Source organism: Onychostoma macrolepis, chromosome 06, assembly GCF_012432095.1.
Source record: "Onychostoma macrolepis isolate SWU-2019 chromosome 06, ASM1243209v1, whole genome shotgun sequence".
In the NCBI taxonomy this organism is placed as follows: Eukaryota; Metazoa; Chordata; class Actinopteri; order Cypriniformes; family Cyprinidae; genus Onychostoma; species Onychostoma macrolepis.
In genome coordinates this window covers 18,960,789-18,986,004 of record NC_081160.1, presented here as the reverse complement: position 1 = coordinate 18,986,004, position 25,216 = coordinate 18,960,789, and the positions used below count along the sequence as shown (strand labels likewise).

General features: G+C 36.2%; 1 protein-coding gene across 1 annotated transcript in view; it reads left to right on the top strand.

The window, feature by feature from the left end:
• Positions 1–25,216, top strand: part of cachd1 (cache domain containing 1) — a 74,394-nt gene that overhangs the window by 21,057 nt on the left and 28,121 nt on the right. Inside the window, exons 2-4 of the mRNA XM_058779457.1 lie at positions 10,096–10,158; positions 15,179–15,327; positions 23,581–23,687. Coding sequence (XP_058635440.1) covers positions 10,096–10,158; positions 15,179–15,327; positions 23,581–23,687 — 319 coding nt within the window. The remainder of the gene's footprint in view (positions 1–10,095; positions 10,159–15,178; positions 15,328–23,580; positions 23,688–25,216) is intronic.

The following is a 25,216-nucleotide window of genomic DNA, read 5'->3' as shown; positions in this document are numbered from 1 at the left end:
ACCATGGTACTCTTTTGACAGTGAGGAATAAAAATTTGCTCTGTGGTTAAATCTATAGTGTTTTCAGTAATCACTTTTCAGTTAATGTTACATTCAAATTGCTTTTTGGTTCTTGCCAGTGTGTATATTAAGCATTTCCGCATATTCGGGTGCAGATGCAGAGTGCTGCCTTGTCTCTGGCTCATCCTTAGAAACTGGGAGAGGGTGAGAGGGAGATGGAGAAAAAACACATCAGAGGGCAGGGAAGGATGCCTCATTCTAGAGCAGAAGCCTTTGTAGTGCAATGAGCACATTGCTTCTGAGAGTTTGAGCATGGGGGAGGGGGTAAGGGGGCGAGCGGGGTACCTGCGGCAGGAAATCGCAATAGCATCCCAGACTGGCTTCTGTTGTCTGGCCTTTCATCTTCTCTGTTTGTACCCAGTTTCCCCTGTCGCTGCCGCAGCAACTAGGTGTTGTCAGCTGCAGAGAGGAAATATGGGATTTCAAGTCAGATTGTCAGTTACTCTCATAAAACACATTTATTTGAAGGCAATTTTCAGTAGGCCTACATCCAGAAAAAAAACAAAGTCGAGCAAATAATTGAAAATAAAATTACATACAAGAGATAAATGAAGGTCATAATGAATTCATTGGGATGTTCGAGCATATAAAAAATGTAAATTTGTAAAAATGTAAAAATGAGTTACTACAGTATAAAAATTACAATTGAAATGAGTTTTACAACATTTATACGCAATGAGGAAAAAATACAAGTTATAGTGCTAATGACATTTAATATCGTTTCCCTGTTTTTATTGTGAAATTGTACACATGGATTTGCAGTCAGGAATTTGCTTTAGATGACATTTGTTTTTGATAGCAGCAATCAGGGTTGCCAGGTCTGTGAAACAAAACCAGCCCAACTGGATTCAAACTAACCCAAAACTAGCCCAATAGTGCTTTTCCCGCGGTTCTCCCCTCTGACGGGAGTCTCGTCTATTGTAATAATGTTCTGGGGGGGTGAGTGGAGATCGCTTTAACCAGCCTCAACAGTGTAAAAGTAGCCCAATTCCGTGGTAAAACCACTGACATGGCAACCCTGGCAGCAATAGATACCTTAAAATTAGGGGTGTCAATGTTAACGCTTTAACGCATGCGATTAGTCAAGAAATTTTTAACGTGTTAATATTTTTTTACCGCAAATTAATCGTTTGATAAGGTTTGACCTCAACGTCTTTCCGTCATCGCAGCGCGGAAGGTTATCTGTCATTGTGTGATGAGGGTACAGCGAACCAGTGTTGCCAGGGTAACGGCACAAGTGGGCTATTTTGAAAATACAGTCGCGGGAAAAAATGACAGAGCCGTGGGTTGCGTTTTTTGGGATACTTTTAAAATGTACCGTGACCACCCAAAGTGTATATAGACAAATAAAAATGAAAATAGATCCTTTTACTAATGTGTATTATACTTGGAAATGTATACCTGGCAACTTAAGAACGGAGAGGCGGTTGTAACATCACAAACAGTTTCAGCCAGAGCATACATGTTAAGGCTTTTACACAGCAGATGTAATGTGCAGCGATATAAAAGGCTATAAATAGCATATTTTAACAACAGTAAACGACCAAATTCCACATGTGATTGCAAAAGGAAGTTATTACAAACACTCTGGTGGTTTGAAGTGAGTTCTGAGTACAAGTGCACTATTAATCTCATAAATTGTCTTGTGTAGCATGATGCTAATGTTAGCTCTAATGCAGCTGCAGAACAGGTCCAATTCTTCATAATGCATTTTGTCATAATACTTCACGTAAGGTCGCAAGAAATGTTTTGTTGTATTTATTTAGAAATACTTTTGATAATAGTTGGGTAAATGTATACTGGGATTGAAGCGATGTGGCTTGGTAAACGTTTTATTGCCAGTATAAAGGCTGATAATGGCTGAATAATGATAAGAATATTAAGGATTATGTCTCATACCTGGCGGAGGTGTGAAAGGTTCGGTTTCACATTTACAGGTAAATCCTAGTATTTTAAAATTGCGATTAATCATGATTAATCACAGTCCATGACTGTGATTAACGCGATTTTAATTTTTAATCGATTGACAGCACTACTTAAAATGAAATTTTTATTATTTACTCACCCTCATGTTGTTCCAAACCTTACAGGACTTTCCTTTTTCTGTAGAAAAACAAAATAAAATATTTTGTAATATGTCTCAGTTGTTCTGTCCATAAAATAAAAATCAATGGGTCCAATTTTCTTTGTTTTGTTACAATGTTGAAGAATATTTCAACTGTTTTGTCCATACAATGAAAGCTCATTATGGACAAAACAGTTGAAATATTCTTCAAAACATCACTGTTTGTGTTCCACAGATGGCATGAGGGTGAGAAGAAATGACAGATTTTTCATTTTTGGGTCATATTTCCTTATCGTATTTCACATTTCTCATGACTGATGAACAATCTTGAAGTCAACTTAAAACGATAATGCTAAATAACTTATTTTATTAAATTTAATTATTTTTCTGATTTTTAAAATGTAATGACTTGCTTTTCCTCTGAAAAAAAACATTTCTTGTCAAATGACATCACTTGGATAAGCCACCACATGGTAAAAATATTTGTTTTGGCAAACTCTCATTCATCGTGACCTTATTATTTTATCTAAAGCCAACTTTTGCTCATCAAATAAGTTACAGATGAATAAAATCAAGTCCTGACCTATATTTTTTAGTTCGTTATGTTTATGACTTGCAAATGCCAATTTGCATTGACTTACCTTAGAGCAAAAACGCATTACTGCTCTTTAACCTATATCTTTACTGCAGTGTTAAGGGAGGGTCAGTCCAATGATTTAGACCTTGTAGGCCTAAAGAGAGGATTACGGCACCTTTTCTGCTCATTGCGTTGTGTGAGCACACCCTTTCACTCCCTTGTACAATCCCAAATTAATGAGGATTAGCTGGATGGGCTCTGGCCTTTGAAGATGACTGAATTGCTAATAGGTTTATCCCCCTCCATCGCACCATTTTAATGGAAATGCTGCCGAGCATCAACGCTGCGGCTCCAGTGTTATTCCGCTCCCACAGCGCGTCAGCTGTTTCCTCAACCAATGCCTGGAAACTTTACGGAACAGCGCGTGCAGTTAAAATCCAATAAACTCATCTGTGCCCATTAGCTTTGCGCAACTGCTACGAGGTATGCAGAGAATGACGGAGCACTTTTCTGTTTGTGTATTGAAATATGGACATGACTTATGGTTTTCATTCCTTAGGTGGAGGCAATAATTGTTAAGTGGCTGCTTTTAGGCTGAGGGAGATGGCAATCTTGATATAATAAACCACCCTGCGGAGGGCTTGGTTTTAGTCAATCTCCCTTGCCGTGCCTCTGTTGAAGGGAGTGCCGGAGCCTTGACAAGCCTGGATCAAAGACAGCATGAGGTTCAGTCATTCCAGACATCTATTCAACTGCAGTCAAGATTAACCCTGAGGTTGACAAGATTAATAACCGCCCTGGACACCAAATTCTGAGCCAAAGCAGCTGCACATAGGCCTCTTTGTCCCCACGCAGTTGAACGGCGGTATGTTATTGCTTACAATCCTATAGCTTGTCATTCATTTTAATGTCAACTTGTCTGTGAGGATTAGACGCTGGATAGTCCAAACTTGGAGAGGGCTTGAAGAGTCCTGTCGATTTTGTAAAGTTCAGGCACTGAGTATTGTTGGTGGCATAGCTTGATGCTACTCTATTTCTTTCTGTTGTTGCAGGGCTACAGACCAAAACTAAAGTAGTCACAGATGTGACTGTAAACAATTGCAACAATAATTTAAATTCTAGTCACCGTTGGTGATAGTGACAGAAATCTTTGCTTGCATCCATATCATCAGTTTTGTCATATTATCTCTAAAGCGGTGGTTCTCAAACAGGGGGCCTCAAGATGACTTAAAGGGTTAGTTCACCCAAAAATGAAAATTAGCCTGTGTTTTACGCACCCTCAAGGCATCCTTGGTGTACATGACTTTCTTCTTTCAGATGAATCCAATCAGAGTTATATTAAAAATTGTCCTGGCTATTCCAAGCGTTATCATTGCAGTAGGTGGGTGTTTTTGTTCAACCGTCCAAAAGACGTCAAATAAAGTGCGCACATCCATAATAAAATGTGCCTCACATGGCTCTGGGTCATGAATAAAGGCCTCCTGTAGCGAATCCATGCATTTTTGTAAGAATCCATATTTCAAATGTAATTAACACTTTTCTCTCACTTCCAATATCTGTCATATGTGGAAACTGTTCTGGTGGATGACGTATGCATCGCGCACGTGCCTCTAAGATATGCTAGTCCCACGAGTTTGTTTACGGGAGCAAAGGAAGCAAAGTTTCCTTACTTTAGCAAAGGAAAACTAGTCTCCTCTTGGCTTATATTCAAATCCTCCGACATTTTTCTTTACAAATCCTCGGTTTGTACTTCTAATTCGTGACCAGCGTTTTGTTCATTCGTCACTAATCACACAATGCCAACGTCCTACGTCATCCACTGGAACGACTTCCGTGTATCACAGTTAGATAAAGTGAGAGAGAAGTGTTTATTACATTTGGCCTTTATTCTCCCCCCCGGAGCCGTGTGAGGCAAGTTTTATTATGGATGCGCGCGCTTTATTTGACGTCTTTTGGGCTGTTGAACAAAAACACCCACCCACTGCAATTATAACGCTTGGAATAGCAGGACAATTCTTAAAGGGGTCCTATTATGCTTTTTCACTTTTTAAATTTTAGTCAGTGTGTAGTGTGTATGTTTGGGCATAAAAAAGATCTACAAAGTTACAAATGACAAAGTCCACTCCAAAGGGAGATATTTTGTTTTTAAAAAATCCTTAAAAGGACAACGACGAAGTGCTGCTGTAGCGTCAAGTTTTCAAAAGTTTTCAACCTTTTGGTTGTTTTAAAATGTGCTTTATAAAGAAAGAAAGAAAGAAAATCAAGACTTTTTTAAAGAGCATAATAGGACCCCTTTAATATAACTGTGATTTGGATTCGTCTGAAAGAAGAAAGTCATATACACCCAGGATGCCTCGAGGGTGAGTAAAACACAGGCTAATTTTCCTTTTTGGGTGAACTAACCCTTTAAAAGGATTTAAAATAAGACAAAACAATAACTATGATTCCCACGATCTTGAAAAATCTGAATATATGATGCAGCCTAATTTTAAAAATGATTTCGAGACTAAGGAAAATTCATGTAAATTAATTAAATCTTTTAACTCTGTGAGCGTTTAAAAAATAAAAAATAAAATAAAAGTCCAGTTATGCCAAGCTCTGAAATTCCTCATCCAGAAAATCAGAAACAAGTAGAAAAGTCATGGGGCCTTCAAATATTTTTGTGGACAATGGGAGTCTTGGTAGCAAAAATACTGCTTTGATTTTGATTGAGGACTCACAAAATGATTGACAAAACCATTTTGAACTTGCTTGTGGGTTTACATTTGAAATCAAACTCATTTGTGTATAATTTAGAGTCGTCATTGACTCCTTCATTAAACGTAAAGTCTTTTTCAGCTACATCCTATTCAGAATAATCTGGGAGCCTTTACTGTGATGTATACTTCAGTTTATGAAACTTAAGATACATATTCACATACACAAAATATTCAAGTCTTTTACAAAATGCAGTCACTGTTTAGTGCGGTTTGTAAGGGAAACTTTGTTTAGGTGAAATGCTGGAACCATAATAATAGTGTAGTGCCCTGTGTTTTTTATCAGTTTTCTTACCTCAAAGACCTTCCTCTCAAGAGTTTTCACATTTGTTGAGAGGGTTCTCAAGTTACAAGCTGTGAAATTCCTCTTTGGCCTGGGTAAAGCTGTGAAAGCCATTGGAGCAGTTTGAAAAACAAACCCACCGCACCGGGGAAAGACCTGCGCTGGTGCCCGGTGTGCTATTTGTGTTTGTGCCTGTGTTTATTTTACAAGAAGGGTCTGAAATGACAAGTTTCTTCTTTCACTTAGTTTTCCACAGCTTCTGTGTCTGGAGCTTTATTCACAAAGGTGGGGCTCATCCATACATCACCCACAGTTTGTTTTGCTTTTTATAAACATGCGCTCATGATGAAATTCCAGGCCTTAGGTGAGTGCGGACATGTGCCTGTTTCATCATCTTTAATGTGGGTGACCACCCTGACCTCAGACACATTACACACTGTCTAAAAGAGTTTCTTCTCTTCGTAAGTGTTGAAGATCATCAGTCCTCCTGATGGTGAGTGATTTTTGGATGGGGTGGGAATCCATCAAGTTGTTATGACACATTCCACAGCCATATTCCGTGTCAGGATTGCCATGGTAATGAGGCGCGCAAAGAGCAAATATCGTCATTGTGAGGAACTGTTGAGCTTATAGGCTATTTTTGAAGGTTTACAATGGTAAGGTGTAGACATAGAAAGATTTAATCTTCCATAGCTCATTTAGGTTAGGCTCAATTGGGAGGCTTACACGAAACATCTGCAGTCTTATTTAAGCAAATGTTTGGTGAGCTTTTGTGCAGTATGAAATGTATTTGTTGGCTTTAGATGTTTATCTAGTGTTTGTGTTTATGATGAGCATCATATTGGCAAAACGTGGTGCAATTGTACATTTAGGTAAAAGGTACTAGATGAAACTTGAAATCCACCTGAAACCTGTGATTTCTGGAAACTTCTCTTGGAATTTTGCCACCAAAGAAATTACCCGGTGTGCTTTCAGTAATAAGGAGATCACAGTTTTGAAAGAGAAATATAATTAGTATAATTATCATCAGTTATTCATATAAGCATAATGTTTGAAGGGAAGCTACTTTGAACCTGTAACTTGCTAAACTAAAAGCTACGGTAACATTTTAGTATAGGGACCAATTCTCACTATTAACCGGGGCCGGCTCCAGGCATGGGCAGGGTTGGGCTGAGCCCACCCAAATGACTGTCTTGCCCACCCAATCAGAATTAGATAAATGCGTAATTTTTTTTTGTGCAGTGTTCAAAACCAATCTGAAGCAGACTGTATTTTGAGAAGTTTAAGATATAGCTGGAGACTGCCCCAACAATCATAAAATAACACCAGAAAATTGCAGCATTTTTCTTTTATTAGCTGAAAGCAAGGCGCACTGAATTCACTCAGGCGCTTCAGTCTGTTGTGGAAAATCAGAGGCTGACAACAAGTGAAAATGGGCACAAATATTTGCACGCTATCACAGGGAGTTTAATAAAGACCTAGAACATTTTTGAGGCACCTGACACACCTGTACTTTTTTGTTTTTTCAGACCTATTCTAGCAGTCAGCATTAAGTGCCATATTTCATTATAAACAAGAGAACATGAAGTTTCTGTCTAGCTAATTTAAAGTCCCAATTTTCCCTTTGTTTTCTCTTAGAATGAATGAATTTCCAGAATTTTAAGAAAAACGCAAACAATAATTGGGTGTTTTTTTTACTGTGTACTCAAACAAAAACTCCTTAAGTTTGGATTTTTTTCTTTAGAAAGTTGTATCTGGGTGTTTTACACTTCCAAATAATTTTTTTTCTACATATAATATTCCCCAAGCAAGTTATAGCCATTTATTACAATATTGTTATAGGTGCTTTTCAGTGAAAAACAGGTATGTTTACTTTACTAACAATGTGTCCAAAAACATTTAGGGAGTAAAGAAAATGGAAACCGTGTTTTATAATAACAAAATATATAGAGTGCAACAGAAAAAAATAGTGCAAATGATCTTTATGAACTATATAAGTATTATTTACATAATATAACAGCCAAATGGATCGATCCGCTGGCTGCACTCTGCGTCAGAATTGATTTTACCGGGAGATCGCCTAGCGACGCGAATACCTTTATCCGATATGTACCGCTTTTTCATCCTTGTTTTTGGTTCGTTTTATGCCAAAGTGCTCTCTCCTGTGTTTTTCTGGACTTTTTCAGAGAGTGCTCTCAAGCAAATGTGTTATTGTGTGTTTGTTTTCATGCATGCACGACACGCCTTACTTTCACTTTGCGTTTGGTCCGATTTCCAAAGAAACTCGCTAAACAAAGGTTCAAAAGACCAAAACCTATGTTTATTGGTTGAATATGTGGGAGAGATAGAGTATGTGCTTTCCGTACATAATAAAGCGTAATTTTGTGGATATGATCTGTCGTTTTTATCCTTTTGATTACTATATTTATTTGTTTGGCCAGTGTCGTGGGTTTTGGTTATTTTGCTGTTGTAAGACCTTTTGAAATAACAGAAATCATTTGGCGAAGTGATACGGTCATGTAATGTGGTCAAGAGCTGCCTGGAACTACGTTCGCAGTGCGTTTCCCTGAAAATAATTGCACAACTTAAAACGTCGTCAGCCAATCAGATTCAAGCATTCAATGGCCCCGTAGTATAAATAACAATATTATTTGCGGTTCAGATTGATTACTTTACAAATATTCTTGTTCTTTTACTGTTCTTATTTATTTATTTTCCCATAAATCCATTTAAATCCTATATTTATTTAGTTTCTTTAAATAAATACCATCACCATAGTGGACTGGTCTTTATATTTTCCTCAAAACAATTAGTCCCCCCAATGTTCTAGACATGATTATGACCTTGTTTGATATAAATAAAAAAGTTAGTTGAAAAGAATCAACAGTGTAGAAACAATGATCCAGAGAAAGAGAACAAATAGGGCTTTTTTTCTTTTCTTTTTCTTTTTTAATATTCAATAAAGAAAAAGTTTAGCTCTATTTTGTTGTGAGAGTGCAAGATATTGCTCTTTTTTTCCCCAGTGTATATAATATAGTTAATAGCAATATCTACAGAAAATGCCCACCCAGGATACCTGCCAGCCGACCCTTCTATAGCTGTCAAAAACCGGGCCTGCTATTAAGTAGTTGCTTATTAGCATGCCTATTGTTAACATATTGGCTGTTTATTAGTACTTGCAAAACGCATATTCTGCATGACAATATTCTACATCCCTAATCCTATATACCCAATGCCTAAACTTAACCACTTCCTTACTAACTAATAATAAGCAGAAAATTAGGAGTTTGTTATAGCAAGAATTAGACCTGAAAATAAAGTGATTCATAATATATTTCATAATTCAACTATAAAACATGTACATAACCTCGTGGTGAATATTTTTAGTTAAACATTTCGCTATAAATAGAAATACTGTCAGTAATACTGAAATACTGCATCAGTGTGTGTTTCAGTTTGTCATTCAGTGAATCAGTGAGTTGTTTTTAAGTATCACATGAGAAACGGATTGAGTGATGGAAACGCCAAATTTCGAATAAAAATCCCTTAATTCGCAAAAATGTTTTTACGCTTGCTTGAGGTGGTTTTTGACTTGTGCGAAAAAGGGTTAATGGGAGATGGAAATACATTTTGAATAAATTCCTCCCAAGCACATCAAAAAAGTCATGTGACTTTACGATATGAGAGGGGATAACTTGACTAGCAGCGGACTGATCTCATTTCACAGCATCTGAAATGTTGTTATGGTTGTTCTGAGATGCCTGAGCAAAGTCTGTCATCAAAGTATTTCTGTATAATTGTCCTACATGACTGCGTTCCCAAACAGCAGCATTCACCTCCGAAAGCAATGACAGCATTTATTGTGTTTAATCTGCTCGCTCTGAGGCGCAAGTCATTTTTCATATATGAAAATTATTATATTCAGTAGCTTATCCTAGTTTTCTTAGTGATATTTAGTGCCAGTTTATCAGGAAGTGACAGTTTTGTTCTCTTTTACTCGTTGGTTGGAAACGGTGCTTGTTCACAAATGTTTATGCGATATTCCAATTTTGCGCAAAAGTTAAATTTGCAACTTTGGATGGAAACCTGGCTAATGTAACCTTAAAAACAGTGCTTTGTTGTGCTGCATCTTGGAAAAATGTAGCTCATTACTGGAAAACTGTTTTACACTGTTTTGAATGAAACTGAGCTACTATCACACTACTGAAAAATTAGCAGAAATGTCATTAACCAAAAGTCCTGGTGCATACGGATAAATTCTGCCATTGCCATTTTCTTTCTCGTTTCAGTCTAGCAGTTCTTTACTTTAATTTGGCAGCTTTCAGCAACTCTTTTTTTCTTCTTTTCCACACAGAGAATCTTCAACTCCTTTGTGTACACGGAGAAGACTTCAAATGGTGAAACAGAGGTGCAGCAGGTGAGTTACCCATCATCCTCCCTTGATACTGAGTGAGTGCTCTCTCTCTCTCTCTCTCTCTGTGTGTGTGTGTGTGGTCTAGAGGGGCAAAGGACACCCATTAAAATTCTGCAGTTGCTGTCTGCTGTCTTTGAAGCCATCTTTGTGCTTTCTACTGCTGAAACACTAATTCCAACCTCTATTGACTGCACCGTGTCCCTCCCTAACAAGCTCTAGAGAAATGAGAAGATGGTTGCTCATGCTTTAGCTTTTTCTAACATAAATGATTTTGGCCCATGATCAGTCAGTATGGATAACTTTTAACAGAACGAGACAGGAAAATTATTTGTATTACACCCATAGCATAAATGTCTATTGTAAGTCTAAGTTATGTTGTCATGGTTTTAAAGGTTTAATGCTGAAATTGCTGTGAGTACAAACTATTTCAATGTAAAATGGTTACATAAAGGAGATGTTAAAACGCGTTACTTTTTGTCTTTTTTGCATTTTAAGTTAGTTTTAAACAACCAAATTGTAATAATTATTTTAACTGATGTTTTAAATATCTGCTATTAAGATTTACATTTATTTTCTTTCTTTCTTTTTCTTTTTTTTTTCTTTGTCTTCCCACTATCAAATCAAATGATTGGGCATCGCACCAAAATATTATAATAGCCAATATTAGATACAGTATACCTTCATAAGTTTTAATATTATTTGAGGAGATTGTTTGTGATGCACAACATGTTTTAGTTGTGCAAGATATTTACTGTAAATATGAAGGATTGTGGAAGCTACCTTTTGATCTTTGGACATCCTTCAGAGATTGTACAAGGTTTTTGCTTGAATTGATCAAAAACTACTTAATTACAAATAATTTCTAGTTAAAAAAAATTCCCAATAGCCTTTTGGACTTTGATCTGCTCAAAATCATTTTATTTTATTTATTTATTGCTCAAATTCGACTTATTCGTTACAATCACAAAATATTGTGTCCGTCGCCTCCTTGAGAATCAGTAAGTTGTAGTTTTGGTCTATATAGTCCATATATTTCTTATGCAGACTCTCGAACTAAATACACTATTGTTATGATCCCTTCTTTTTTTCATTTTTATATGATTACCTCAAAAATATATTATTATTTGGTGGGGTACATTAATGAGAACAACTGTGTATATAGTGTGTGCATATGTATCATCTCAGCTAAAAGTAAAAATAATAATTTAGGCCACAGTAACCATTGAATTTCATTTCAGTACTTTTCCATCCGAAACTGTGGGAATGCATTTCTTTTCTCCGTCAGTTATAAGACAGTAAGCCTGTCATGCACCAGTGTGATTTATTCTTGCCATGGGCCTCTCCCTCTTGCCTACTCCAGCTTCTGTTTTTGCTGTAAGGCATAAAGACTTTCAATGTTAATACACTCTGTTCTGACCAGCCTCAAAACAAATCAGCATGAGTGGCAGCAACTGAGCCTCGTACCCTATGAATGTGTTTCTCAGCGACACACACACACACACTCCCTGAGCAAGAACGGACAGGTTGTTACTCTTCACTTGGGTTTCCGTGCCAAGAGAAGCCCTTTTGTGTGAATTATTCCTGCACGCTGTCTCTCTCGCTCTCATTCCTCTCACCTGCAGCTATTTACCGGCTGCTGGTGAGAGATTAAGCCGATCGCTGGCAGGTTTTCCTAGTGACACCTCGACAGCTAATTGCCAAACAGGGTTTTTGGGGGTAGACGCTGATAAACCGTTCTGCCTGCTGAGGCAATCGAGACCTGAACGTGTTTGATTATGAAGTGACTCAGGCTTTGTCATGCTATAATGCTGTTTTGTTGTTCCTCATTCATTGGCTCTGGATGTACTCCTATGAAATGAGAAGGAGATGTAGACGAAGAATTAAAATGATTACTCCACTATTTTGGATCTTGCCGCTGGTGTAGTTGACTAAACTGAGTAGATTCAGACTTATTGAAGTGTTACATTTAAGAGGAACATGTGAAACACCTTTTCCACCGATCAAATTCGGTCACGTCATTTTTACATGTATGAAAACCACATCGTGTTAAAATGATTGACTTAATGTACAGAAATAAGTACACACAAATGTGTGAAATTTAGAAATAATTAATAATTTAATTTTTATATTCTTTTGTGGTCTGGTAATGCAGCCTAAATACAGTCTATTCTTAGCTCTGAAATCTGTATTGCATTAAATTGACCTAGTTTTAGTTTCTGTTTAATAGAGCTCTTCCGTTTGTTGTCCTACAATCAGAAAGAGAATTAGCATATTCAAGAATTTCTCATTTGTTGAAGCATAAAGAATATGGAAATGATAATGATTGTTAATTCGAGTAAAATGAAGTCTGTTAATTTTTGTTAAATAATCAAGTCATACCTCAGATTTTTAAACCATAAACCATTGTGTGTTCTTGAAAGTATAAAAATATATAAAAGTCAAGCATGTGAACTCATGTCTATGTCTCATTAAGTGGTTTTAAGCAGACATTATTTTACTCCACCTCAAAAAACCTTCTAAAACCCATTAGAACTTCCCAAGGGAAAAAAAAGAAAAGAAAAACACTATATTAATTCATTGATTATACAATTATGGCGTCAGGTCTTGCACTGTTAAAAAAAAAAAAAAAAAAAAAAATTACGGTAAAATACCGGCAGCTGTGGTTGCCAGAGCTTTACCATAAATAATATGGCAGCAAACGTTTAGGATCTACACACTTAACTTAGTCACTGTAAAAACATGCATTTCATTAACTAATATAATGTTAATATACCAACCCATTGAAGTACTAATATCTGTTTTGAACTATTGTAATACACTGATAACCACCAAAAACAGGTGGTGATGAGAAAGTCACATGATGAATGAAAGCTCATCACAAGCACCACCATCCTGGTAACACGCATGATACTGAAATAATGCAATAAACTTTCATTTAACAACACTATATGTCAGATAAAACCCTAATGTACACAATCACAATTAAACCGAAACTAATTGCAATGATTTTTTTACAGTGTGGTTGCTCATGTTTCCTTTGTAGTGCTTTGTATTGTCTTTTGCTCTTTATTGTTTTAGTTGACGTTCTAGTTCTTCTTTTATTAACCATTGTAAAGGTTATAAAATAACACTTTTAGATGTGTAACTCCAAATCCCATTATTCTGGGTTCCTCTAAAAAATTTGACTTTCATCAGTTGCTCGTTTGGCAGTGCTGTCAACATCTGCCAGTCCTGTGTAAGCGCACACATGATAATGAAGGCCTGGCACTGCCGTTTGTGCAAGTTGAAAAGGCACCCCAGTGGAAAACGGCACCAATTAGGATCATGTCCATGTCTTGTAGGTACACAAAGACAAAGAAAGCCTGTCTTCTCTTAATGTCACCATTTTAATGAGCTAGGACACAGAATTTGTGAAATACCCGAACTAATTTGCACACAGTTTGTCATAAGATATTTCTGAATTAGATCATTTCTTTGACATTTTTGTTTAAAAAATGTAGTTGATATTGTGGATTGAGCGCAATAACCTTAAATGATCTTCCAGCTCTCTTTCAAGGCTTGAAAGTTTGATTAGATTCTACAAAATTAGATACAAGGTTAGATAGTGTTATTTTCTGACCTGTCTGAAGTGGGAATGTTTCCCTTGGATTGTGAACTTGAAATAATAACATTGAAGTTTAGCAGTAATTGCTGAAACAGGCAGCTTATTTGATGCTCGTGGTTAATGGGTCATGGTACATTTCTCCAATCCAGGACTTGGAGGAAGAGATTTATCATTTGTTTTTGCCTTAAAATTCAAGTCCTATGTAAAATTGTTGTTAAAGCAAGAGTTAATGCTTTGTATGCGTGTATGTTTTGGTTTACTAAAACATCTGGTGAAAAGAAAGTGGCTCAGTAATTTGCAGAAACTCTGCTGCTCTAGTTAATAACTTTCTCCAGGGAACTCCGTTCTGCAACGGGTAAACCAGAATTCACAGAAACATGGTTAATCAGCCATAACTCCTTCACACAAGTGCAGTATAGACCCAAAGCTAAAACAACATCCCAGTTTTCTGAAACCTCTTCTGGTTTATGAACTCCGTTTTCCCTTATAGCACCAAACCTTTTTCCCAATGCCTGTGGCACTGCAGCAGCTGACAATGCATGTCTAATGGTGATCGATTACCAGTCTCCAAGGTTAGTTCAAGCTCTCTTTGATGTAGAGTGCAGGACTAGATTTTGGAAGCGAATTAATCTCAGCTTATTTCACAGGACTAATGGAAAGGGAGTTCTCAAACAAGAAGTGTGTATATCAAAGCGATATTTGATTAATTTATGCTATGTTTATAAAAAGGACAGCATTGCATTCAAGTGGTCAACTCAAATCAAAGGCACCTAAATGAAAATTCTCAAATATTTCAGTCTATACTTCTAATTTGGACACACTGGAAAACTGAAAATAAATGAATTATTATTTAAATGAAATGAAGTTTATTTTATAATTATTAAAGTGTTTTGGTATAATTGTTTATTTATTTTTATTTACTTATTTTTTTGGCAAAAAGTGAAAATAGCACATTGACATTTTTGACCAAAATCATTGGGTGGCAAAAATTAAAGGGATAATTCACCCAAAAATGAAAATAAGTACGTTAACTCCTATATTGGGGTTCAATTTAGTTCACCCAAAATGAAAAACCTGTCATCATTTACTCACCCTCAAGTTGTTCTAAATCTGTTGAGCACAAAATATGAAAATTTGAAGAATGTTGGTGACCTAACAGTTGATAGCCATCGACTTCCATAGTTTGTTGAAAAAAAACAATGCAAGTCAATGGCTACTGTCAACTGTTTGTTTGTGATTAACAGAATAAAGGAACTCATACAGGTTTGGAAGAAGCTGGGGGTGAGTAAATGATGACAAGTTTTTCATTTTGGGTGAACTAAATTAAGCCCCAATATAGGAGTTAATGTACTTATCAGGGAGACAATATTGAAATTTGGTGTGCATAGATATTAATACATCTGTTTTTATTGTTTTCAGCTAGCAAAAAAGATTCGTGAGAAGTTCAACCGGTATCTGGATGTGGTGAACAGGAACAAGCAGGTGGTGGAAGCCTCTTACACAGCCCACCTCACGTCCCCTCTCACAGCCATCCAGGACTGCTGCACCATCCCTCCCTCCATGATGGAGTGAGTACTTGTTTATTACTCCTTTTAATTGAACTTTTCTTCCCTCCACAGCACCCTTTAAGTGCATTTAAAACATGTGTGTGAATCTGATGCGTCATCGTAGTTTACTTGTTTAACTGATTTTACTGTGTGCGTGTGTAATGGGTGCGACCTAAGCTCATGTGAATGAAGAACGCATTTTTAAATGCCACAAATATTGTGTTTAAATCACTGAAAGGCGATGATTAGTTAGCTTAGTTGTCAGACTGCTCTTTCAAACCTAATCTTTCTCTTCCATTGGAGTTTTTGCTGTATCTTTTGTCTGCTTTATGTCTTAACTGTCCCTCCCTTCTGTCTGTCTGACTGACTCGGTCTCACACATCCTCATATGTTTGGCTCGACTTCTCTGAATTTTCATCTTCTCTGCAACCCTTTATCTCTGTCTGAAGGATGTTCTCTATCATCCGTTGACCTTCTCAGCTATATCTCTTTCATCCTTTATCGATTCATATTTTTTTCTTCCTGCATCCCTTCGCTATCATTTGACATTTTAAAGGTTCTGCTGGTTATACAAATGAATTATTATGAAGCTATTTTTCCTCTACATTTACTTTACTATCACATTCTATTAATGTGTTCAGTATGCCTTTGCCATGTTTCTTCATACTTTGGCAAAAATTGAATTAGGCAATAGATTAGATTAGAAAAAGGCTCCCACAGTCATGGGAAACATGGATTCATTTTAAAATGTTTAAACTGTGACCAGACCAGGTAGTGGGAATTAATAAAATATAAATATAAATTTTACAATGCCGTTTAAAGTTGTTTTTTTTTTGTAAGAAATTAATACTTTTATTCAGTAAGGATATATTACTGGATATATTAGCATCATGACAGGAATAAATTACATTTTAAAATATATTTTTGGAAAAAAGATGTTTTAAATATTTCACAATCATACTGTTTTTTTACTGTGATCAATTAAAGGCAAGCCCTGGTGAGCATTAAATACTCCTTTCAAAAACATAAAAATTCGCTCGCTATCTTTGTCACTTTTTTTAATCTTTAGCTTTTCCCTTCAATATTATATTTGTGTTTGTGCAGTTCTCAAAGGACTGTTTTGGAAAATGTCTCTGTCCCTGAGGCACAGAAACATCTTTTACGATGTGTTGAAGGGAAGTAAAATTCTAGTAGGCGTTTAGAAGACTGCAAATAGAAGTTTACTTCAGGTTTTCCAGTATGTCATCCAGTGTCCAGTATCAAAGTCAAAGCATTGTAAGTATCACCTGAGGCTTGATGAAAGAGCATAAAAGAGCTAGCTAGGAGCTGCTTTATCTTACAAGACAACACTTGGATGTATTTATGAATGACACATCATTTGGCTTAAACCTTCACACACCTGTCCAATCAGCTCATCGATGTTTATCTAAACCGCCTCTTCAAGTTTTCTTGACAATGGAATGTATTATACACCGCCTTGATATTATCATGTTGCATCCTGTTTGTGGGTTTTTGAAAAGCCTTTCATTATGCCAGCATGTTGAACAATATAATGAACATTTTTTCTAAACTGTAGAAGTGAACAGTGCTTTCGATAAGTAGGTTTACAATGCTGTACACTTGCATGATACGAAAAATCCAGACATATCAGTGATCTCTAGAAAAGTCATTTTATTTTGCGTGAGGGTGGTCTACCCTTATGGTGGCCAGCACATTGAGATCTTGTGACCTGCCGTGTCTAATCAAAGTTGTTGTTCAGTTAACTCAGTGGCCATCTTGGTAATGTTTTCAATGCAAAATATAGGCTTTTTAGTGTAGCTCCTATGTACTTGCTTGGGGAACATTTCCAAACATCTCCAAAATGTTTGTCAGGATTTTGTTTTAGTAATATATTTAAAGGCAACCTGAGGACATTGGTTTCATAAGGTTAAATGACATTACAAAATTTTATGTAAAGACAGTATAAGAATCAAGAATAAGCAAAATATTAAAAGATTACATCGCACTTTTTTTATGGAAGCGCCTTTTCCACAATGGAATACATTTTTTTTTTTTTTTATATAAAAGTAATTTTGACACTCACAATTCTGACTTTTTTTTTAATCTCACAATTTAAACTTTTTCTCACAATTCTGAAAAAAAATAATATTTCAGAATTGCAAGATATTTGTGATTCTTACAATTCTAAGTTTACGTCTTGCGATTCTATTATTATTATTTTTTTCAGAATAAAAAAATAAAGGTAACTGCAACTCTTTATCCCACAATTCTGAGTTTATATCTTCCAAATCTGAATGTATATCTCTCAATTTTGAGTTTATTTATAATTCTGAGAATTGTGGGAGGAAAAAAGTCATAATTGTGAGAGAAAGGCTTCCATACTTTTGCCCTCAAGGAATCACAAAAATGCCTGTGCTGTGATTAATGTAATAACGGATTGAATAGATGAAAATGCCATTTTCAGACAAGGTTTCTAGAGATTTAAAGCTTCCATATGACATCTGCTCCGCCGTTGTGTCCTCTATCAGACCTCAGTTCAGCTGCCCTCATAAAGCCCAGTCACGGCCGAAAGATCAAATGTTTCACACCATATCGATGTCACATCCCCATCATATATCCCAGCGGTGTCTGTTCTCCCATGAGCGCTGACCTCTGGCACAGGAGAATGCTTTAATCAACACTCACCCCCACTGCCTTCTGCTACACTTAACTAGCGATGAAACCGTCTAGAAATAGCCCCTTACTCAGGACGCATGTGATCGACTTCTCTCTCTCTCTCTCTCTGCTTAGGGGGATTTAAGTGTCGGTGGAGTGTTAAGCTACATTTGTGCATTGCCCAAAGGATGGTCTGCAAAACTAATGATGTTGAAGTGTGTGCTTGTGGAGTCTACAGTCTCCACATGCACATGTGATAAGGCTACAACCGTTATCACCAGTACCAAGGAAATATCATGTTTTTTTTGGACCATGGTAATACCATAATATTCTTTGAAGTACTTTAAGTACCATCTAAATATCATGATGCACATGTATAGTTATGAAGTAGTATCATTTTTAGCCTTTTAAGGATATTTGAATTTTCCTAAATTCTGTTCTTTTAAACTTTCTATTCATCAGTGAATCCTGAACAAGATCAATGCACGTTTCTAAATAAAAAATTAGGCAATATTAATTAGAGTAATGGGTGCTGAAATGTTCAGCTTTGCCATTAAATGGATAAATTACATCTTAAAATATATTAAAATAGAAAACTGTGATTTAATTTGTAATAATATTTCACAATATTACTGTTTTACTGTTATTTGGATCAAATAAATGCAGCCTTGGTGAGCAAGTTTCTTTCAAAAATATAAAATATATGTGAGGTTTACAATGCATGTATGTATATTTAATTTTGTATTTTAATACATGGAGAATGTTTGATGTCTCCAATGTTTCTTAAATTTAAACAAGGTTATATTGCAACAGTAACTGTGAGGTAAATCAAATCAGATTTTCAGGTAGTAGGAGAAAAACATTTCAGATATTTATATATAATATATAATTTTTTTTATTTTTTTTATTTGTCAATGAATTTAGATCATCACATTCCTATTATAATTTGTTTTTTTTTCACTTGGATCTTTGTTTTTCCAGTGCTTACATTTCTTGATTAGGGTTTCTTCCCCCACAAACAAACTTTTCCTTTCCTCCCTCTTTCACTCCTTTTCTCATTCCCTGTTAACTGTTAATCCGGTCTGTATCTCCCAATCCTTTTGGAGCCAGACCGTTTGGACAGGCTCTGAGCCTGAGCTAATAAAGACGGCATTACTGTGTGTGAGAGAGAGGGGGATGCAGAAAGGGAGCGAGAAGTGGGGCTTAAGTCACCATAAAGGGGTCTTAAACGCTGCTCTGCCGGACTGCATGCTTTCCCAAGTCCATGCAGGGTGAAATAGGGAACCTCTTTCCCATAATCCCCCTTGATCCTCCCTCTTAACTCTCGGAGACTGCTGTGCTAATGAAGCCCGCTCCGATAGACGCAGTGAGAGTGTGAGTGTGTGTGTGTGACAGACAGAGTTGATACCGCAGTGGTACGTGCATCTTATCTCCGCCGCGTGGCAAGACGTCACCGATCTGCCAGCACTCTATTAGCTGTGGAATAGAATCACAGGGACTTGTTCTTGTCACCGTCAAACATGAAGTGCCACTAAATGAGGAGTTCATCTCAGTACATGAGGATGGCACTTTGCTTAGTTTAAATATTAAGAGGCTAAAAGCGTTCGCTGCTCATAGACGGTATTCATAAAGAGATCGGCCTATTAATGATTGTTTACTTAGAATTACTGTGTTCTAATGCCTGATCGTACATTTAATTGTCATCTGACATATGTATTATATATTTCTCATTTTACTTTTAGCACAAAATACTACTTTGGGCGTTTAACACTTAAGGATTTATTTTTCTTCTATTGATAAACCAATATATCGCTGATTAATCAGCCATTTTTTGGCCAAGTGTTCATTCCACCTCGTGTCAGTTATAAAATCTAATGAACAAAAAAGAAAAATTAGATTTTTCTGTCTTTATTATTATTATTATTATTATTATTATTTTATTATAGTAAGTTGGTGTCTGCATGTTGTAATCAGCGTCATGTGTTTAAAATTCAGTGGTATTTATTTATTTATTTGCCTGATAAGAGAATTTTAAGAGAATGTAAATGCATGTTTCTAAAGTAACTGTGACATTTTCAGGTATTGTTTATTATAATTATTTAATTATCAACAGAATTTTTAGTTTTGAATGTTTAAGATCAAGATAATTGGCCTCAATTTTAGGATTGCGTTTGCTTTGAAATTGAAATATGCAATTAGAACAGATGTGTTTCAAGTTCTTGGTTATTTTCGGTCAGATGCGGTTTTTACACCATGCAAGCTGAACAATACCTGAGGGCTTGTTTTTCCATTCATTCCTTTTTTTTCCTCTCCTCATTCTTTCTGAATGTTTTTGCAGAGGCCCTAATTTGCATATTGAACCAAAATCAAACAAGTCTCTAAGTCTCAAGATTTTATTCAATATATATTTTCTCGCTCGTTCTTTCCCCCATTTCCCTTTTGCTCACTTGCTCTCCCATCTTTTTTCTGATGCAAAATTCAAAGCAGCTTGCAAATTTGTTTTTTATCTAGCACATTTGCTTTGCCACCACATGTAAAGTGTGTTGAAGGAGAATTCTAATGACTAGGGCCTGATGGGAATTAAATGTCTGAAGTTCAAAGCGCTTTGCACATCACAGCAGCCGTCAATCAAACCGCAGCCCCACTCCGGCTCTGCGAGACGACGATAATAGGGAGCGAGAAATGAACCCGATGGTGAGAAAGACACTAGTTTAGTAATGGGTGAAGGAAAAGAACATACGTAGTTCATGTGGCAAAGGACAAATACGATGCATTTAGGGGAGAGCAGTGCAGTATGGGTATTGTGTGAAGAAGAAAAGAAAGATATATGCAGTATCTGCCATCAGAACGGAGTCGGTTGGCAGATGATGAGGAAATGATGGCTAGAGCTTGTTACAGAGATAGTGTGTGTGCAGCAGTGTTTTTGTGGAGTCATAAGGGAGATGAAAGCGAGTGTGGCAGTGCAAGATCTCTGGAGACACTGCTTAGATCAGTGCTCGATTAGTGCAGGCAGAGACCTGAAACAGCAGCATAATGGGCGGCTATGAAATATTATTTGTTTTCAGCACATTCTGAATAGACAAGACTCATGATTGTTAATTACAAATCTAGTTGGGTTCCTGAACACTAATGGCCACTGTGCCACTAATCAATGCTGTCAACATGCAAATAACAATATAACTCTGCATAGATGGCACATTAAATTGGCTTATTACCAGCCAAGCCAAACAGAAGATGTTCCTATATATATATATACATATATACACACACACACACAAATGGTTATTTGGTTAATTGTTTCTCTCTCTTTAGTGTGACTCCATCTGAATGCCAAAATGGACGGGTTGAATGATGTCCTCATTTTCAAACCATGAAAAAAAAGATAAAGCAAGCCAGACTGCATTACTGCTTGTTTATTTGCAGTGTGGATAAACATGTTTTTTGCCAATCAGAGTGTGTTTTGTGCATTGCATTGGATTAATAACTGGAGCGTTACTGTTCAAATTGACCAATTTAGTTTTATGAAGACTAAAATACTAAATATTGATAATTAAAATGAGATTTGAGTTTCATCCTTAAATGTAATAGTAAGACTTATATCATTTCTATGTAAGACTTATAGCATTTTTTTTTCTAAATATATATATTTTTCTATTTATGTGTTATATGTACCCTGCCAGTCAACATATATATATATATATATATATATATATATATATATATATATATATATATATATATATATATATATATACATACATACAGTGGGTACGGAAAGTATTCAGACCCCCTTAAATTTTTCACTCTGTTATATTGCAGGCATTTGCTAAAATCATTTAAGTTCTTTTTTTTTTTTTTCCTCATTAATGTACACACAGCACCCCATATTGACAGAAAAACACAGAATTGTTGACATTTTTGCAGATTTATTAAAAAAGAAAAACTGAAATATCACATGGTCCTAAGTATTCAGAAACACAGAAACTATTACTAAAACATGGAGCAGTTCCAACTTTAAAACCAGAGGCAGCAGTTGTTGGGCTACAACCTGTAAGTAAGATTTCATAATTTTAAATGTATTTGCATGTATAATTTCAGACGTAATATTTTAGTTTTATCAAGGTCGTAAACAAATGCAAACGCTGGCTTTAGCCAGTTAGTTAAAAGCAATTTCGTGTGTCTTTGACAAACGCGTACAAACATTTTGGACCCGAATTTGTAATTATGTACTAATTTTGTAAATGTATTTTCCATGTATACTTTATGACGTAATTTTTCGATTTGATCAAGAACGTAAACACAAGCCAACGCTGTTTGGTTATAGTAGCCAGCTAGTTCGATGCTATTTTGTGTGTATAAGACAAACGTGTACAAACTTCAAACAAATATATGTAATCACAACAGCAAACTTCCATTCAGAAACGTTTTGTAAGAGCCGTGATTGTGGAAGTTCTGCTTGAGAGCTTCATTACCGCTTTCTGGGTCTGATTCTGGCTCAAACTGATACGGCAATATTGACACCATTATTTACATTTGACCGCAGCACATGCAGCTGTCGCCCGTGAAGGTAATGGGTGTGAAGTTTCCGGACAATGTGCAGTACGCAGTTTAGCCAATCACAACACACCGGTCCAACTAACCAATCTGAGCCCATCGCCCGTTTCTGAGGGAGTGGTTTCAGAGAATCAGGAAGTCAACTGGTCATTCAAATGACAGAGGAGAAAGCGGCTTACAATAAAGGTGAAATATATGAAAAATAAGGCGTTTTTTTTTAACAAACGAAACACGAAGACATGTTATATTGCACCCCATAAACACAATCAAGCAAAGAAAAAAAGCAGTAAACCACCCCTTAAAAATGCACAGCTTATTATTGTGATGGTAAAGCTGAATTTTCAGCAGCTATTACTCCAGTCTTCAGTGTCACATGATCCTTCAGAAAACATTTTTATTAATCTTAATATTTGGTGCTCAAGAAACATTTTTTGTTATCAATAAATGTTCTGCTTAATAATTTTGTGGAAACAGGGTTACTTTTTTTTTTTTTTCAGGATTCTTTGATGGAAAAAAAAAATGTTTTTTTTTCCAACATTTAAAAATCTCTCTACTGTCTTTTTAATCAATTTCATACATATTTGCTGAATAAAACATTTTTCAATAAATATTTGAAAAAATCTTACAGAACCCAAACAGTTTTTTGCAGTTTCTTTTTATATTTATGTATTTATATTTCATCTATAAATTTGCCTCTTCATGCCTGTCTAAAAGTGTTAGATGCTGTGAATAAAATCAAAAGGGTTCTCCCATCTGCTCTTCGTCATCCTTCTCTCCCCTCAGATTGCATCCCTCCATCTTTCTCTTTCATCTTCAGCACAAGAGCTGTGCAGCTGGTAGAAATAGATATCGACGCAGTCTTCCTCAGGGGGTTTTACCACACAACTGTAAAAGCTATTATAAGGATGAGAAACACTTCAATTTCATTTTTCTTCATGACTGAGGCCTTGAACAAACTGAACCTTCACTGCTCAAGTGCTGGACTGTGTTTTCTTCGGTGTCACTTTTTAATTATCACTGGTTAAAAGAATCTGTACTGATGTTTTGTCTTCTCTCTGATTTCAGATTTGATGGTAATTTTAACACCAATGTTTCGAAGACCATCAGCTGTGATCGTCTCTCCCCTACCGTCAATAGTCGAGCTTTCAACCCAGGACGAGACCTCAACTCTGGTGTGTATAAAACACACACAGTGTCTAAGCTTCAAAAACCCAAAGCCAATTTTCACTTATCCAGCTGCTGCCATAGCAACCATTTGCAAAGAACAATATTGCTTTCCTGACGTCAAATCTTCAAAGATTTTTTGGCCTTTAGAGTGAGACAAAAAATGAACAAGGCTGTGGAATACGTGACCTTGCTCATTTGTGTGTGGAAATACTTTATTTTCTCTCCTCTCATCTCTGTTTTTATTCCTTTCCCTTTTAAGTGACCACAGCTTTGTACCTCCGTGCTCTTTTCCCCTTTATATCTGCTCTACCTCACTAATCAGGAAGTGTATGTTTTTATCACTTTATACACTGTGCCAGTCTCAACAGCTCCTCTTCATATCAGATACGTCAGTGTTTTTGCAGTGGGAAAGCCGCCCAAGCCACTTATAGTAGTTTACATACTAGACAAAAGATTACTGAGTCAGCAAATTCAGTAACCTCTGTGATGGATTCAGCAAGTGGTTAGTCTGAATCCAACTTCGATCGATTCTTTAAAATAATCAGATTATATTTGTGAATTGGATTACATAGGTCCCCCTGTTATATTTCATTATAAAAATATCTAAAATGGTGCATAGGGACTCCAGTGAAGTGGAGAATTTACTGTATATAAGTAGAATTAACTACTTATAAAGCACATATTAATGCTTTATTCTCAATCCTACCCATACCTAAACTTAACTAACTTACTAACTATTAATAAGCAGCACATTAAGAGTTTGAGGCAAAAGTCGTAGTTAATAGTTAGTTAATAGTGAGAATTGGTCCTTAAACTAAAGTGTGACCAACAGATTCATTACACTAACAGCAATTTATTTATTTTTTTTAACCACCTTGTGTTCAGACTCTCCGTTCTTCTGGCCTCACACACTCACTCTCCCTCCAGAACAGATTATCTCAATTCATCTTCATACAGATGCTTATTTTTGTAAGGCAGTCATCAGGAGTTCATGTTACCACTCTCCCTCCATTTGTCACTGAATACTGACCCTGCTAACCATGCAGGCAGTCATCAGTCATATTTGATCCCTGTTAGTCTAAACATTGATGAAAAGAGGAGGGAGGAAGAGGGAGAAAAGAGATGAAACAATTAAGAGGGAGGGAAAATCTTGAGAATAGAGTGATGAGAGAGAGAGATAATGTTGTGTTAAGAGTGTGATGTGATGTCTTTGATTTAGTTTATAGGGTTGGTTCCTATTTCCCAACATCCCCCCCTTTGGTGTCCTTTGTTTCACCCTTTACTCCTCTTCACATCTCCGTCTGTTTATTTCTTAGAGTTCTGTAAGAGTTCTTCTGACTGTCATAAGGCTGCGTCTCAACTTTATAAGCACTGAAAGTGTGTGCTTATTTTGTTGCTGATAGAAAAATAAATACTATTAAAGGGATAGTTCACCCAAAAATTTAAATTCTGTCATTAATTACTCGTAAGATGTTTGTTCATCTTTGGAACAAAAATTAAGGTATTTTTGATGAAATCTGAGAGCTTTCTGACC